This window comes from Lytechinus variegatus, chromosome 3, assembly GCF_018143015.1.
Source record: "Lytechinus variegatus isolate NC3 chromosome 3, Lvar_3.0, whole genome shotgun sequence".
NCBI classification, from domain to species: Eukaryota; Metazoa; Echinodermata; class Echinoidea; order Temnopleuroida; family Toxopneustidae; genus Lytechinus; species Lytechinus variegatus.
This window is the reverse complement of record NC_054742.1, coordinates 8796088-8815510: the sequence shown is the minus strand read 5'-3', so window position 1 is coordinate 8815510 and position 19423 is coordinate 8796088. Positions and strand designations below refer to the sequence as shown.

The window sequence follows — 19423 nt, the reverse complement described above, 5'->3', positions numbered from 1 at the left end:
GCTTGAGTGATTCAACACTGAATGAAAAGCTATAAAACAGATGCATGGAGGCGTCTGTCTCTGCCCACTTGTATGCCAGTCACCATTTTGTTGACATTAGTGATGACACTTGAGGTTGCAGAGGGGGAAGTGAAGGGAAGTTTGTTTTGTTTTTCTTCTGTCTATGAAGAAGACAACAAGCAGTCGCCACCTCACCATGATCATTGTTAATTTGTCACTGATCCTGTTTAAAGAGACGATGACCCCTTCCTCTGGGGTGATTGGGGGCAGAGAGGATTATCTTTTATTTAATAGCTTGAAAAGTACTGTGTATGAGGGGAACTGAGACTTTTTTTTCCATCTTTTGAAGTTAGGTTGTGAAACATTGACATTATGAGGATATCAATAATATGTAGACTTGTCACAATGCATTCTCTGTCAAGTCTGCAACCATTTAAAAAAATCCTGTTTGTAAGGAATTTCTGGAATTGCTTACATTTTATGCAGATCTTGTGTCATTTTGTAAACTTGTTTTGATCTATAATTTACTTACAGTATGACCTTGATTTCAGCTTGTTCTGTTTTGACATGTTAATTGAAGGATTGATTAAAATCCAGTTACATGTATATTTCAATTTTAATGAGAATAGAGAATATATCACACCAGTGTACCATACTGAGACAAGAAGCACATCAGGGTCATTGATCAGCAAGGTCTGGATAAGATCTTCAATCACATACTTGAGAGGATTAGTAGCTGATAGTACAACATGATAATTGACAAGTAGTTTTTAATTCAGCTGATGGATAGCTAATGATATGATATGATTATCTTTTTTGGGTTCCTAGAATTGCACAAATGGGAAAATTGCATCAGAGGCCCCAATTCATACCCAAATTACTGAATTTTTTTTATTATGGTAAAGTACCCAGGGGCGGATCCAGCTTTCGCCAATGGGGGGGGGGGACAAAAAAGATTTTCACTCATATTTTCCCTGATTGGCTGCTCAAAGTTGATTTTTTTTTTGTTTATTTGAAGGGGTAGTCCTAACAGTCACTTCTTAGCTTTATTATTACAAAACAAATAATCTCATATACATGCAAGCCCTAATTGAATAGTGCGAGTGTGAAGCGTGAGCTAAATTTTTTTGAAATTTTATGTACTTTGTTTGAAAATTGATGTGTACATGTATGTTACTAAATAATTACTGCTCTTGCTAAGTGTGAACTGAAAATTTTTGACATCCTGACCTAATAATTAGTCACTCTAAGCACTTTTTGTAATCATGATCAGGATAGGAATATAACAAAAGAATTAATGCGAGCGCAAAGTGCAAGTGGAAAAAAATGAGATATAGCCCTCCTAAATGGGACACTCTATCCATGTTTTGTAAATCATGAAAAGATGAGTAATTGTGTATCTTAATTCCTACATTATTAATGCAAGCTTTAAAAGAAAATTTTTTGATATTTTGATATGAAACTAGATAATCTAAGCACGTTTTGAACAAAGAACAGGCTGTGTATATCAATAAACATGCATGCCCGTGTTTTTGAGAATTGAATCTGGAAAAAAATGATATAACGATCTGAAAAGGGTCAATTTAAGTATGATTTTAGGCACTGTGTAAGAATATTGTGAAGTGGATATACATGTACTGTAGATTGCACTTAACAAATGATGCGAGCGCGAAGTGCGAGCCGATTTTTTGTAATTATTATTTAGACCTAGCACCGGGGCATTGTAAGGACATTTAGGAAATGATGACTTTCTTCCTATTCCTCTTCCAAAGCGCAAGATGAAACATGTTGATATTTCATTATGAAAAAAAATTAGGAATTCATAAAACTGTTTTCTTTATGAGAGCACAAAACTTGTTGATGAAAAGGCCTGAAAACTGATAAAGTGCAGGAAACCCACGTGCAGAAGAATATCTTTCATTGATATGGGCGCACAGGTGCGTTATTCGCATGGTTTGCGTAATGTGAATAAACAGAATACGGTACCACTGCGAGTAGGCCTATACACGGCCGTTACAAAGTCGTAAATTAATAATGGGTATAATACCTCCTTTGTACTTTACTTTCTGTTTTCCAGTTTTTCTCTCAAGTTAGAGAGGACACCTATTTTTTTGATTACCTGAATATGGGGGGGGGGGGGGGGCAGGGCCGACCCGGCCCCCCTGGATCGGCGCATGCTACCATGGCAACAAGGCCCAACAGGCAATCAAAATCAAGGTTTCCATGGTACTTGGTAGTGTACTGTAATTCTGTTTTTAACAAACGGGCTACTGATCTTTTCTTCCATGCAAACCAACATCTTTTTAGGCCTAGATTGTATGATTATTGTGGTAGATTGTACAGTCCAAGTAGCCTACTACAAGGTGTCTTACAAGGTGTTTGACTGATGGTTCATACTGTACATTGATTGAGTTAGAAACCATTCTTACTACCGTCCTAAAACTAGTTTACTGGTAACTAGTTTAACGCATAATGAGAACGGTCGAAGCGGTCTTGAAAGCGATCTTCCAAACCAGTTCAGAAAACCACCTCGCGATGTAGTTTTCAAGATCGCAGTGCCTCGTTAAACTGGTTCTAGCGTAAATGCGGACACAACCGTTCCTCAGGAAGCAATCTTCGCACAAATTTCGAGCACGCTACTCTACACACTTTATTTGGAATGCCTACGCTGCGGTTTCAAATTTTTTTTTTTGGCTGGTCTAATGGGAATGCTAGCAAAGGGATCTTCCAAACAGATTTCCTACACTCTAAATTACAGGGATTTAAAATAAGTTCACATGGACTGTAGTTAGGGACCAATCAAATTCCAGATTTACTTTGAATCCTTAAGATTCATTTTAAATCTCAAAAGATTTCAATTCAAATAATTTGAAATTTAAATTTAAGTCTTTAGGATTAAAACTAAATCCAGAAATCGTTTGGTCCCTAACTACATTCCATCTGGACTTATTTTAGATCCCTGTAATTAAGGGTGTAAACCGATTTCCAGTAAACTAGTTTTAGAAAGTATAATGAAGGGGGGGGGGGTAAATTTGGACAAGGACTTCCATCCTGTGTAATCAGATGGAAAGATGGCACTCAGTAAATAACTTCAAAATACAAATGAATAGAAATTTTCAGGGCCACAATTCTAAGAAAAATGCTTTGAACACAAGAGTAAAGTCAGTAAACTTTCTTATTGCCCTTTCTGCACCATTGCTTTTGCAAAAGTTGCAAATAAACCTTAGATTTTATAGAATAAAGCATATTTTGTTGATTTCAGTTGGTGGTTCTCGACGACGGAGCTCGGATGATAATGGTATCCGAAGAAAAACTTAATTTGTTTACAGGTACTTTGCTGGGTTTGAGATTGAGCAAGCCAGGCATGGAGAGGAAGCTAATGATTTAGAGTGTTATAAGCTTTTCACATTGCATTTCCTTAACCCCATACTATCCTTAACCCCGGACTATCCTTAACCCCATACTATCTTTTTTTCGATTCGCACTGTCTTTCTTAACCCCATATCTGCTCAACCGTGGTTAATGCCTTAACCCCGGACTATCCCTCAGCTCATGAATATTGATGGTTTTACCAAACAGAGAGTGATTAACGTGCAAATCGACTTCTGTGATTGGCTAATGCTTAGCCCCACTTTCCTTAGCCCTGTTTCATTTTCACACTGCATCTCTTAGCACCGCAATAAGCCGGCTAACCCTGCTTTTTTGCAGGGCCAGATAGTACCGTACTATTTACCGTGCTAGCCCACTTTGCTAAAACATAGTTTGAAAACGAAGTGGGCTAAGCTTAATCCCGGGAAATTTGTGGGGCTAAGACCCCCCCCCCTTAGCCCCACCAATTTAGGACAAAAAGTGCAGTGTGAAAAGCATAATTAGTGAATCATAATTAGTGAATCATAAGTTAAGAACAATTCCTCTCAGGGTTTTTTTGTTCCTTTTGTGGTTTGGTTAAGGCCTTACACATACATGTGAAATGATGTCATTGAATATCTTAATCTTTTTTTTAAAATCCAGTTTGCAATCAAGTCCATTCCAAAGAACAAGATTGAAGACCCAGAAGACATGAGAAGAATCCGTCAAGAAATTGAACTCATGTCTACTCTTGATCATCCAAACATTGTTAATATATATGAAGGTAAGATGAAATTTCAAGCATATTCTTTCTATTATAAGGTGAAAATATAAGCCTATATATGTACTAACAGTAAGATTAATTATAGATATTTTGTGTGAGGCAATGGCCAACTTTTACACTGTATTATCCTTCTGATTACATGCTTTGCATTGCATAGTTATAAATTAAAGGGGAAGTTCACCATGAAGAAAAAAAGAAAAGATATTGGTGAAAGTTTGAGGAAAATCCATTAAAGATTTAAGAAGTTATTGGAACTTTATTTTAAAAAATATTTATGACGTCATACATATGTGAGCAGCTAGCTGCCCCATATGTTATGTAACATAATATTCATGCATGCATTTCATTTTTTAATGGTTCATGATGGCTATTTTTTTCAGGAGCGGATGTGAAATAATTTGTCTCTTGATATACTGAAGGAACATAAAACCCATCTCTTCATTTTTTTTTAGAATATGACATTTCATTTGATCTTTTAATTCATGGCACATGGGAAGCTGCTCGTATATGACATCACAAATATGAAAATTCTAATAACTTTCCTAATCTTTGATGGATTTCCAATCCATATCAATATATTTTTTTATTCTTTTCTGCTATTTCTACATTTAACTTTTTGTTAGTGTGAACTTCCCCTTTAAGTTTAGATTGGCTGTTGTAATAATTACCATTTGAATTTTTGATTTAATTTCAATACCAAAAAATTATTTTGCATGCTTTTCAACCTAGGCATGGCAATTGTGAGCTTGTAGTTTGGAGAAGTATAAACTATGAATGATATCATCCTGTCTGCAATATGAAATTAAAAAGCAGAGTATAGTGAGAACATTTCTCATAAGTATTGAGTAGAATGGAAAACCGTCAGGTAATGAGACAAACAAGGGTATTTTTTTTTCAATGAGGGAGTGATTAGGATTAAATTGTGTCACTCCCAAACTATGTACTTCTCTTTACCACATTCTTAAGTCTAGACATAGTCTGTAGTGTGGTTTCATTCATAGTGAAACTATACTTAACTGTAAACATTTCATGAAATTATGTCATTTTATTGATTGTCCTTTTTGCATGATAATCTAAAATTCCTCATTCCAAAGTTTCTCCATTTGATGCCTAATTCATTGTCTAAAAGAGGTGTAGTCATGAAGGTTTAAGATCATGTTGCATTCTTGTGGTGAAATGATTGACTACAAGTTTGAATACTTTGAACTATTAAAATCAACTTTGTTTGCTATAGTTGCTGGTAAAGGTCAATATTTAATGAAGTATTTATAGGACAATGCTATATTTAGTTCATATCACTCATGCATTTATCACAATTTAGTAAGCAAATAAGAAGGTGGTTTCAGACCGCCTCGAAGTTCGTCAGTTCCAGGTATTCTCTGATCGGGAAATTTACCCCGATCAGAAAATACCAGGTATTTTGGTAATGTGAAAGCAAACTACGCGTAATATCCCTGAAAGAAAATACCGCTAAATAGTAGGTACTTGGCGAAATTAAGAGAACTTTCGCAGGGATTTTTCCAAGGTCGCAGGTATTTTGGTGATGTGAAAGCAAATTACGGGAACTTTTAGCCCAGCGTGTCGTTGGGTGTGGCGCCGTGGGTGGGTGCTGGGCTAGTGATTTTGAATTTCGCGCCTTGCCTGCTTTTCATACCATACTGCGCATGCTCTTAACTTCAGGAACTTATCCTGAAGGGGTATGCTTCAGGGCGGTGTGAATGCAGGAATAATTAATGGTATTTTTCAGCCTAAAAAAGTTCTCGTAATTTAACAGGGATTCTTGTGATCGAGGCGGTTTGAAACCACCTAGAGTCACCAGGATATGAAAATAGAAAATGAAAATAGAGATGGTGATAATGATATGGTTAAAATTCTAGTTTAGATCAAGGTTAATTATCACAATACTACTCTACTAACTCTACATGTAGTGTAACCATATTTTGGATAATGTGCAGAATGAGGCTGAACATGCTAGATAAAGAGCTGATGCAGGTAAATTACATTTGATGATCTGTTAATGTGAAAGGACAAGTCTACCCGAACAAAATGTTGATTTGAATAAAAAGAGAAAAATCCAACAAGCATAACACTGAAAATTTCATCAAAATCGGATGTGAAGTAAGAAAGTTATGACATTTTAAAATTTTGCTTAATTTCACTAAACAGTTAGATGCACAGCCTGGTCGGTATCCAAATGAGGGAACTGATGACATCACTCACTCACTATTTGTTATGTATTTTATTTTATGAAATATGAAATATTTTGATTTCATCGTCATTGTCATGTGAAATGAAGTTTTATTCCTCCCTGAACACGTGGAATTCCATTATTTTAACATTTTGTGCTTCAGGCAAGGAGGTTCTAATCATCAAATTCGTAAAAATTGAAATATTGTATAATTCAAACAATAAAAAACAAAAGAAATAGTGAGTGAGTGACATCATCGACTCTCTCATTTGGATGTAACTGGCTCGTTCATACAACTATTTTGTTAAAAATAAGTGAAACTTTGAAATGTCATAACTTTCTTATTTTAAACCCGATTTTGATGAAAATTTCAACATTGTGCTTGTCTGATTTTTCTCTATTGATCCAAATCAACATTTTTGTGGGGTCGACTTGACCTTTAAGCATGGAAGGTGAATAGTCATTAATTGACTCATTTCATTGTGGCATCTTCTCATCTGTAGAACTGAACCCAACCAGGCCCCTGGCAATGACTGATGTGTGAATCATATAGATTTTATTAAATTACACAAGGGCAAGTTGCAGGAAGGTTTGGATATATGGAAGAATCAATTTTTTAAAAAAATCAGAAAATATTTAAATAATAGAACAATATATCTATTCAGTGTCTCATTCACTCTTTACTTGTTTGCCACTTTATACTGAAATGTTATAATTTCTTTTATACATGTACCAATGTGTAATTCCGAATTTATTTAGGAATCAAAGTAATTTCAGTGCAAGATTCAGATGGAAATTATCAAATATGAGTCATATTTAAAGAAATATATATATATCCTGTAGCACTTTTTCCTTTTTCCTTCAGGATTGTTGTAATATTTCACATATTTTTCTTTCATTTCCTTAAGTTTCTTTCATTTCCTACAATGCATCAGTCAATATTTACAAAGATTTAGGTACTTTGCATTTGTTTTCAAACATTTTTTATTGTGATATTTGAATCGGGGAAATGTGAAATGCATGGTTGATGGCATGAATCAATAAATACATTTTGTGTTGGTTGTGTATTTCTGTACAAAGGGGGTTTCCCTTATTTGTGATGTCACTACTGTGCAGCAGGTGCTCTAACAATAAAGCTATTTTTTTTTCTTTTACTCTCATGTTTCATTTATTACTCGGTATTCAGTTTCACAATCCATAAATTAGTTCCTGAAAGAGATCTATAGAACTACATTTTCACAAATGGTGATTCTATGTGTGTTAAATGCTTTGGCGTAATGGGGGAGTAAACAAGAGAAATTGATATTTTAAAAGTAGCTGTAAAAGAAAAGCTCCCTAAAAAGTTGCAAAAATGGCTTAGAAATGCTGTGACTTGAGGCTACACCATTGCTAGATCTTGAAAATATGAAGTATTTGAATATTCAAATTATTTTTCTGAGTTTTGGATTTGTAAAATAAACCATTTGAAAATGTATAAACTATTAATGAAAAAGAAAAAAAGGAAAAATGCTGGTAATTAACTCTTTCTTTTGTATCCCCCTCTCTCTCTTTCTCTCTACATTCCCCATTTTTTAAAACAGTTTTTGAGAGCAAGGAGAAGATAGTAATTGTGATGGAGTATGCCAGCGGTGGGGAGTTGTACGAGTTCATTGACAGTAGCAGTATTCCAATGGGAGAGATACAAAGACTCTTCAGACAAATTGTCTCTGCCCTTGCCTATTGCCATCTGGTAAGATACACACATGTCCATGATACTGAGGCCGTGTTTATGCTTCCACTTTTCAGGCCAGAATCAGCGTTTCCAAACGTGATTAGTCCAAAACACGGTTGCGTCCATGCTTACTTTCATTTAAACGCTGTTTCAAAACGCCGATCGTAAACTCACAAAAAGTTGCGTTTGTAAACGTCGTTTGACCAGAATCAGGCTTTCTGGGGAAGTATAAACAGAACCACGATCGTAAACGTGTTTAAATGACGTCATTTAAATGACGTCATTTGGTACATGCTTCCGGTGAGATGAAAATCCGCGGGCAAATACAGTCGTATTGCTCCTTGTTATCTCTACGTAAAAACAACAATCGGAAAAAAAAAACTTTTTTGAAAAAAGGCGCGCCCAATTTGACCTCGCTTTACGATGCGAAGCCAGCTGGAGATCATGATATGCTCTGAAAAGTTAAGCATAAACAGCACTCCCAGAACCACGTTTACGATCGGCGTTTTGAATCGACGTTTGAAATCGCTGATTCTGTCCTCGCAATGGAAGCATAAACACACCCTAACATTCATAATACAACCCTGTCTTTTAGAATGTGGAAGTAACTTTAGTCAAACTTTTTAGAAACTTTGATTACATTATGGGATTAGAGCAAATTAAAGGGCAAGTCCACCCCAAGAAAAAGTTGAATGAAAAAGAGAAAAATCCAACACACATAAAGATGAAAATTTCATCAAAACCGGATGTAAAATAAGAAAGTAATGACTTCAAATTGTCGCTTAATTTCACCCCAAAAATGCACATCATGGTTCTTATGCAAATAATGGAACTGATGACATCACCCACTGTTTTATAATTCAATATGTAAAATATGAAAAAAATTCATTTTTTCTTCATCTTGATATGATATAGTAAAGTAACATCATTGACTGTTTCATTTGCATATCACTGTGATGCGGAACTATTCAGTGGAAAATCTATCTAGCATCTACATATAGGCCTAAACTTTTTGTTTGAGTGGATGTGCTCCTTGATAAAGAGGAAAGTGTTTTAAAGTTATCTGTCGTTTTGATTTCATATCTCACAAGTTGTGTTAACAGCCCCCTTGTAGACCAGGGGCCGCGGAAGGGGCCATGTACAAAAATGTAAAAATTACCATATGATTGTGATTTTTTGCATGGTCAGCCCCCCCCCCACTTTGAACACCAATCTGCGGCCCCTGTAGACCATAACATTATTTCACATGTGGCATGAATCTCTCAAAGGATGTTAGCAGAGACAAGTTGGTAGACTGGTAGAAGCAGTGTTTGTGCGAGAGAGAGAGAGAGAGAAGGAAATGGAAGGTGAAGAGTAAGAACGTGACAGAATGTATCAAATTCAGATTCAAATAGAAAACTTGGCTAAGAAATGTCAGCTTGGCATGATAAACAAATCAAATATTCAATATTCTAGAAAGTGATTGAATGATTGATATGGGCCAACCTGAGGCTAAAAGACTTGATAGCATTTTTTCCTACTTTTTGGAGGAAGAGGTGTCAAAAAGGCAAAAACTATACAGTGCCCATAATTTGGACTTAAAAAACAACAACAATAGTTCAAACATGGAAAGGTGTATGCTCACTCAAATTTACACCCACTTCTTGAATGTCTCATGGTGAATTATCCTTGGTAATACATTTCTGTGATTTTGGAAGGACTATGAAATATCATAGTTTTAAAAGTTGCTATAAGATATTGATATTTCCCTGAGAGTGCAGGTGAGTCATTGAAGTGGTGGAAGCAATAACAAGAAATCAATCAACACCATGCCTACATCAATCTCCTCAACTTTGTGCCAAATTTTATTATTACTCCGTCCCTTTGCACTACTCACTCTGGTCTAGTTTTGGACTCTTCTTTTATCATTTGCCAGGAGTGAAAACCATCAATTGTAGGCTACATGTATATGGAGGGAACCCAAGGATATGTCTATCTCTTCCCCCCCCCCAAAAAAAAAATGTCCAGTGCAGTGCAATTTTCATAAGATTTCTCATGGAGGACAATTAAATTTGCCACACCTCTGCTTTCTTTCGCGGGTTCATACCACTAGTTGTGTAGCTGATGGTTCCTCCTACTAAAATGAAAACTAAAACTAAAAATAGTTTATAATAAAGAAGGCTTTATGAATAAGACCTACATATTTCTTTTTTTGCCTTTTTTATGAGGGTTATGGGTAGAAAATTGGGCAGGCAAGGACATTAGATCTAGGCTTAAGCCTCCTACTGAATTTGACTCATTGATTTCAGTTGAAATTGACAGGAAATGGGACTACTGATAGTCAGAGGAGACATGATCTGGGGAATGGAGTGTAAATAAAAAAGATGAAGGGTAGAGAGAGAGGAGGTGGTAATAATGGGAGGTTGCATGGTGAAAGAATGAAGACAAGCAGAAGTGGGTAGATTCAGAATGGATAAGGAGAAGGAACAGGTTGGAATTAACCCCCCTCCCCCAAAAAGATACAAGCGATGGAAAAGGGCATGGGGATGAATTTATGTTGAAGTTTGAAGTGGAAAAACAGAAGAAACAGAAAAGGAAGGGGGTGTAGGGCTTTTACATAGTAGTATGAATGATTTTGAATCATGAGGGTGTTAGGTTGTTCATCTTTCCTTGAGAGATTTCTAGTGACTGACATTGATGTGGTTCTTTTTATCTTCCTTGCACTTTGTGGTTTCTTGGTTTATCCGTTTATTTCCTGTCAACTGCATGATTTGGTTCAGGAACAGTTCAGTCATTCTGACGACTTATGAGGTGGACTATTCTGATAACTTTCATATGTCTTTGTGGTATAGGCCTACAACCTTATAATTGTGACATTTCCCCCTGTGCTGTTGTAAAATGCCTCTTGTATTCAATTGTCTGATATGCATAGTCAGCCTTCTGTATGTAGTTTGCATGCAGTTCAATTACTTCTTCTGTCTGCTCAGTCCAAACATATCAAACACCCCTACAGTAGGTTGTCCACAATGTCCTCAATATTCCACAACATAAGTACTTCAGAACTAGTCATGGGTACAAACTTATACCCCTTTCATAAACCTATCCTCCAATTAGCCACCTAAGAGTAATGCGGATAATTCAGTAAAATTTGCGTTCATAAACTCCGAAAATAATCAGCACTATTTTTACGAGTGCCCGTCCTGAAAAAGGAGGATAATCGTCATGACAACTGCACACGCCCCCTCTGACGCGGTTGCGTTGGAAAAGGATGACCTTGTGACCGCACCATGGCAATTATCCGCATTATTTGGAAATGCGTTCATAATGTCAAAATCTGGTCCCGATGCCGCTATAATGCGGATAATTGCAGCATCAAAATAATGCGGATAACTCTGGTCCTCCTCCGATTTTACGACCAAATTATGCTGCTATTAGCCGCATAATTGGGTTTATGAAAGGGGTATTAGACCCTTGTTACATCTGGAATATTAATGGCCTGAGGCCTACCTGGGGTAGGAAAGAAAACAGATCTATGTAAACACATCAGAACAATCTCGGGCCACATTAAAAAAAAACCTACCTGAGAACACCTCTAGAGGTAGTCTCGGGCTTAACTCGGGCCGGCCATGGCAAAGGCCACCGTATAGATGTAAATGCAAGACTTCCTCAAACTTGTCTTTGGGTGTGTTTATGCTTCCATTTCGAGGACAGAATCAGCGATTTCAAACGTTGATTCAAAATGCTGATCGTAAACGTAGTTCTGGGAGTGCTGTTTATGCTTCACTTTTCAGAGCAAATCATGATCTCCAGCTGGCTTCGCATCGTAAAGCGAGGTCAAATTGGGCGTGCCTTTTTTCGAAAGTTTTTTTTCCGATTGTTGTTATTACGTAGAGATAACATGGAGCAATACGACTGTATTTGCCCGCGGATTTTCATCTCACCGGAAGCATGTACCAAATGACGTCATTTAAACACGTTTACGATCGTGGTTCTGTTTATGCTTCCCCAGAAAGCCTGATTCTGGTCAAACGACGTTTACAAATGCACCTTTTTGTGAGTTTACGATCGGCGTTTTGAACAGCGTTTAAATGAAAGTAAGCATGGACGCAACCGTGTTTTCGACTAACCACGTTTGGAAACGCTGATTCTGGCCTGAAAAGTTGAAGCATAAACACGGCCCAAGTCCACTTGCAGCAGTTTTGGAGCACAGACCCCTGTTTGTCAATAGTGGTGTGCATTTTAGTTCGAGGAGAATTTGGATTATGAAGTATATAGCTACTATACAGTGCATATCAAAAAAAAGTTTACACTTAGAAAAAATGCTGTACAATTATACATTTGTAATAATATCCTAAAGATTTTTCCACATTTTAACATTGGTACAGATCCATTTAAGCAAATGACGATATAACTGTCGAAAAATATTTCCGCTTGAGTGAGCACCACTTACTTTTGAAAAGTTAGTGAAAAATGATTTGCGCAGAACCTTGAAATAGTTATGTAAATTAAAGTAGACCTTAATCATGAATAACACATGGAATTTAGCTAGTAAAATTGATTTGAAGATATCTTTTACCTTTTTAAACTTGTTTCCTTGCCCAAAACACTTCGAAGAGTGCATTGTGCCCCACCCCTCCCCCACACACCGAGGCCGTCGTGACGATATTTGCTTTACACTGAGCTGTGACTTACATGAAATGGCTTAGGTTTGGTTTTAGTTTTGTTAATCATTGTCAAGCTTGGGAAAAGTGTGGAGAAACAAGTATTAAATGAGAAATGAAATGAAAACCCACTTTATATGATAAAAACTTAGTGAAAAAATGCTGAAGACACCTGATATAAACTTTTGTTCAGATTCAGTTATGTCCTCAGATCCAGCTGGCACAAAAAAGGTAAATGTTGTGCGTACTAAATGTTGAAATTTCAATTTGGGTGGTAAAATTGTTACAAACTGCTTGAATGTATCCGTTTTATTTCAATTGACTAAAAGTGCAAGGGAAATGTATGAGAAATGTTTTGCAGGGTAAGTTTGATTTCGCCCTTTTCCCTTGACACAGCGTGAAAAACAAGCATTTCTGCGAAAACAGATTTCTGCGAGCTTTACAAAAATGGACAGTGCTCACTAAAGTGTAATATTCTGTCAAAACTTTTACTTTCATTGGATAGATAAGACCCAAACCCAAGAATATATGTGAAACAATTACCCTCATGTTGTATATCTTTGAATTCCCAGGGCTTTTTCAAAGTGTATACTTTTTTGATACGCACTGTATAGCAATAGGCCAAATTATCGACACTGATATGCACTTTAAAGATAGCAGAACACTCTCAAATCTTCAAGTTTATCAAAATTTTAATTTATGTCTAACTGAAAGTGGTCAGGAATGCGAAATCAAGTTTAGGATGTAAATTTCTGTGACTGATTTGGGAATTAATGTACATTTACGAACCAGGTTTATTAATACTGAAGCTAATCCATCTTAATTTTCGTCAAAGTTGCAACCAGACTTAGTCCGATCATGGGCCAGGGATTTTTAGATGTAACATGGGTCTTAGATAACCTTTCCTTCAGTGCATCATGCCTATTTGTTGGTAGGTGATCCAGCTATGTTCTTGGCGTAGCATCAAAGTTTATATCCCTTATCCTTTAGAACAGAAAGTGATGGATTTATGATTGTGTGTAGCAGCACACCTGATGGAACTCCTCTTAAAGCTTTTAAGCTGATTATAAAAAAATGTAGCAAATTGAAAGTTATGAATATCCTAGAAAGTTATACAATTCAAAATTAAACTTTAAGTTGGAAAAGTCATGGTTTGCCACTGACATGTAGTTCTTTTCACCCATGTGTTGTTTTTGTTGTTGACATTTTGACAAAATATCTAGTAAAGATGAGGGCCTCAGAAGATGAGCTACAGTATGCCAGATATGTGGCCTTGGAGTTGAACTGTGTCTGGACAGAAAATGGTTCCCTGTAGATCTCTGGAAGTTATCTGGTCTCTTATTGACTAGCCTTGATTTAGTCTTGTCAATTTTGAGGCTTGATGTATTTCATGATGTCATTTCATCAGGGAAGTAAATTCCCATTTCCCTGGAATTATGGCCTAAGAATTTATGAGATGATTTGATATTGTTTTAGTACACATTAACAAATCAATCAAATAGTGACTTATTTTGACCTGGGTATACAATTAAAAATGATATGAGAAATTCTTTTTTACACTCTGCTGGGCACTTTCTGGACCCGTTTTAATAGACAGTGCCCAGGCAGAGGGCAGGTAGAAAATGGGGTAGAGTTCCTCAATGAGGCAATAAAACCACGGGTGGTATCCTCTGTGCGATCTCTTTTTTGACCATGCACTATGATGCAGTATATGTGGCTCGCGCTTTGTACAAGTCATTGCACAATATCAAGCTTTTCGGACAGACAGAACGTGCACCGGGGTATTAGCTGGGTGGAGTTGTTTTTCCTACCCCGCTTCCACCCTCCCAACACAGTCCTGCTTTTCTCCCAGTGGGAGCGTCTTAATAGGAAGGGGTGATTTTTTTTTGCCCTGCGTTTATCGGGGTAGGGCAGTCAGAAAAGTGTCTGTTAAGACGGGGTATTTTTTTCAAAGCTCTTATTTGAAATTTCCTAATGAGAAAGCTCTGAATGATAGGCCTAATGATTTTTGAAGATTTCAGAATTTTTCACAAGAATGTGAGCCTGAGGTTTGTTATAAACTTTGATAAACCACCATTGCTTTCCTGAAAAATGAGGCAACAAGGTAAAATGGTTTTGCTCTTTAAAACTGATTAATTGAAGCATGCCATGACATTACTAAAATCATGATTTTCTTCAGTTTACTAGTATATGGTATTCCCTGTGCTGTAGGACTCCTGGTATGAGTCATAGAAATGTCATGATGTCATCATCAAGCTGACTTTCTAATCACTGTTGATATATTCAAAAACAAAATTACAAAGGGGGAGGGGAATGATTGAGAGAAGAGAACAAAAGGCTCATCTTGACATATTCCAGGGTATCTTGCTGCTGTGGGGTGTCTTCTCTGGAAGAGATTCTGATGACCTACAATACATGTACAAATGAATCAAAACCATGGCTGTTCTTGCCTGGATCAAAGCCTAGATTTAAAGATGACCATGAAAAGTCAAAGGTATCGAGTGGTTTCCGCTGCCAGTAAACTTGTGGTCCCCTGGAGGAAAACTATTCTCTCCTTTGTCTCTAAAGGTTGGGGGAACTAATATATGACAGGTTCAAGATCACATAAACTGTACGATGCATACATTTATGGATACAAAGCAATAATTGTACATGGATATGGCAAAAAGGTTGGTTGGTTTGTGGTATATTCATGGTCAATTATGAGGCTGTTCTCATTATGCTTTCTAAAACTAGTTTACTGGAAGCCGTTTCAGGAAACCAGTTTGGAAGATCGCTTTGCTAGCGTTCCCACTTGATTACACGAAAGTGGTTTTTTAAATCACTTCACGTAAAGCGCTCTTGTTCCTATGGAAACGCTCTCAGAGGGGTGACATGTTTCGTGAGAAAATTCGAAACCGCAGCATAGGCAGTCTACACCTGTCGTGTGGAGTAGCGCGCTCAAAATGTGCGAAGATCGCTTCCCGAAGAACTGTTGTGTCCTCACACTAAAACCAGTTTAACGAGGCAAAGCGATCTTGAAAACTACATCGCGAGGTGGTTTTCCAAACTGGTTTGGAAGATCACTTCCAAGACTGCTTTGACCGTCCTCACTACGCGTTAAACTAGTTTCCAGTAAACTAGTTTTAGGAACGTAGTGAGAACAGCCTGAATAATGATATACTGTCAGCAATTTGTTGTACACATGAACAGGCCTACATCTTTCATTCTTGTGATCTCTTTTTGCAAAGGAAGGAATACACATAGTTTTAGATATTCTGTTTTTTATTCAAATGACTGAGACACCTTCACACTACCTTCCTAACACTTGTTTACTGGAAACTAGTTTAATGTGTAATGAGAACCACTGAAGCGATCTTCCAAACCGTTTCAGATACCACCTCGCGATGAAGTTTTCATTCAAGATGGCTTTGCTTTATTAAACTGGTTTTATCGTAATTTGGGACACAACCATTCTTCGGGAAGCGATCTTCGCACATTTTGAGCATGCTACTGCACACGACAGGTGTCAAATGCGAAACGTGTCACCCCACTGAGAGCGTTTCCATAGCAACAAGATCACTTTATGTGAATTGATTTTGAAAACCACTTTCATGTGATCAAATGGGAACGCTAGCAAAGCGATCTTCCAAACTGGTTTCCTGAACCATTTTTTAGTAAACTAGTTTTAGAAAGCGTAATGAGAACGGTGTCATACTTAGATGAAAAGAGATAAATTGCTGGTGTTTTCTGTTTGCAGTGAACAGTGCTGCACAGGTTGATACTGGTGTAATATAGGTGATAAGATTATGATAAGATGTGTTTGATAGAAAACTTGATCCAGCTCCTCTCAATGATAACATAGTCATTTGAAAATTGAAACAGTTTTATGAAGAAATGGAATTTTTTTTTAGTGATATCATGTTTCTTGTGCAACTGTCCATGGAATCTGTCATATTTCATCAGTCAAATACTGCAGACTTGGTAGTAAACCTTGGCCCTGATCAGTAAAAGTCCAGTATCCATAAACCTATTATTAGACTTGAGCTAGGCTATTTGAAAATCATTCTTTATCATTTTACTCTACTGTTCAAGAAATATCACAAAAAAATTGGCACTTTTCACTCCACATATTTCAAGAATTGTTTTTTTTCAATATCAAATTGTATTCCGAGCTTACCATCATATATTTCTCTGATTCTGCTTTTTATTATGAATGTTATCAGATTTCAGGTATACTTTTATTGCATTCTTTTGGCATGAGTTCTAATCTTTGACTTTCTTCAGTAGAGATATAGAAGAGTTACAATGAATTGTGATTTGTATGTGAAGTGTACTACTTCAATTCAGACTTCGTATAGTAGTACCAAGAACACTACACATTAAAAGCAATGAATCTTGAATTTATTCCTGGTATTTGTAGCCTACAGTCATATACATCAAGAGAAAAAAATATAGAATTCATATTTTTTGTTTGAAGGAAAGGTGACATGAAGTCACTAGGTCACATGTGGCATATTTTCATGATTTTACCCATAACTCACAAGAGACTGAACTAAAAGATGAAAGTATCAACATGTAAAGCCAAAATTGACTCATCTACAAATATGTGTTACTAAATAGAGATCTGGTTGAAGATCTCGGGGGTGATCCTAGTAAGTATCTGCAAACATTTCAAACAAGACAAATAAATACTCTCAAGACAAAGAAGTAACTGGAACCAAACAAAGCACCAAGAAGTTCTTTAATTTGTCTTGATGACTCTTACCTTCTGTGAGACCACAAAATAGCCCATTGGCCTAGTAACCTCAAAGATTTATAGTTTTCATCATGATTCATACATTGCGTTGTCTGAAAGGGCCAAGTCCCCTATGAATTGTCAGCGGGTATACATTTACGTGTTCATGATTCTGAATTCATTATATATGCAGTTTTAGAGAGAAGTGATAGACCCGTTTCCTGAAATGCCAATTTATTGTTGTGTATTCTCAACATCATGTTCTGTGCACTTCGGAGACATGTACGAAATTAGAAAGAGCAGTATATACTATATAGTGAAAATCTTACAAAACTGTAAGTTTATATGCAGATTAAGCTTGGCAAACATGACATGAAAAACAGTGCAAACAGGTTTCATGGGTAGATTTTTCTCTTATAATGTACAGTTTTCTTTTATTGGACTTAACTTGGATTCTCATAATTTTCTCTAGTTTGTGAAGTTTTTTTTTTTTTCTTTACAGACCTTTCTTAATTTTTTTTTTTTTATAATTTTTTGACTGGTAAAGTTGAGGATCTTTATGATGTAGTTACATCAATCCTGTCAATATACCAGGCAGCAATGCCAGCACTCAAGTCAAGGCAAGTCAGTTTTGTGGTAACAAAATCAATGACAACTCTTAAAGGACAAGTCCACCCCAACAAAAACTTGATTTGAATAAAAAGAGAAAAAATCAACAAGCATAACACTGAAAATTTCATCAAAATCGGATGTAAAATAAGAAAGTTATGGCATTTTAAAATTTTGCTTATGTTCAACAAATAGTTATATGAACGAGCCAGTAACATCCAAATGAGAGAGTTGATGACATCTCTCACTCAACTATTTCTTTTGTATTTTATTACATGAAATATGAAATATTTTATTTTTTCATCATTGTCATGTAAAATGAAGTTTCATTCCTCCCTGAACACGTGGAATTCCATTATTTTAACATTTTGTGCATCAGGCAAGGAGGTCCTGATCGTCAAATTCGTAAAAATTGAAATATTGTATAATTCAAACAATAAAAAACAAAAGAAATAGTGAGTGACATCATTGACTCTCCCATTTGCATGTAACTGGCTCGTTCATATAACTATTTTGTTGAAAATAAGCGAAACTTTGAAATGTCATAACTTTCTTATTTTACATCCGTGTTTGATTAAATTTTCAGCATTGTGCTTGTCTGATTTTTCTCTATTGATTCAAATCAACATTTTTCTGAGGTGGACTTTACCTTTAATTACTCAAAGTTACTCAAAGTTAAATGTAGGGTGAATATAAAATGAAGCTTTGTTTACCTTTTATGACAAGGAAATTAATTTTGATAATTAGATTTATGAATTTTTAATATCATTTAATAATTTTATTCCTCTTCCTTTGCATTATACAGAATAATATAGTGCATCGAGATCTGAAACTTGAGAATGTTCTACTAGATGAGGATGGTGATGCAAAGGTAAGAATGGTTTTCTAGTTAGATTAAAACCCAGTGCACATTATGCAATGCCATTGCACTAAAGCTGCCAAGTTAATCTCAGGTCAGCGCACATATTGCAACAAAATGCAACAGCTCTACAGTGCGCCGCATATCATGGTGCCTCTCTTTCGCGCTTATGTTGTCTGCGCTGCAGCAGCACATCAATTGGCCATGACATCAACGTCAAGGACAAATATGATTGGCTGAAAATCCTGAAATTAGCAAAATCGTAGAAAAATCGACCAAATGATTTGACATGTTAAATGTCTGAGATTTGGTCTGCGATCCTACTGCAAGTAAGGGTGTGTTTACGCTTCCATTGCGAGGACAGAATCAGCGATTTCAAACGTCGATTCAAAACGCTGATCGTAAACGTGGTTCTGGGAGTGCTGTTTATGCTTACTTTTCAGAGCAAATCATGGTCTCCAGCTGGCTTCGCATCGTAAAGCGAGGTCAAATTGGGCGCGCCTTTTTTCGAAAGTTTTTTTTCAGATTGTTGTTATTACGTTGAGATAACATGGAGCAATACGACTG

General features: G+C 36.4%; 1 protein-coding gene across 1 annotated transcript in view; it reads left to right on the top strand.

The window, feature by feature from the left end:
• The window catches only part of LOC121410154 (NUAK family SNF1-like kinase 1), a 60095-nt gene that overhangs the window by 5573 nt on the left and 35099 nt on the right, over positions 1-19423 (top strand). The window contains exons 2-4 of the mRNA XM_041602049.1: positions 4012-4132; positions 7901-8049; positions 18803-18868. Coding sequence (XP_041457983.1) covers positions 4012-4132; positions 7901-8049; positions 18803-18868 — 336 coding nt within the window. The remainder of the gene's footprint in view (positions 1-4011; positions 4133-7900; positions 8050-18802; positions 18869-19423) is intronic.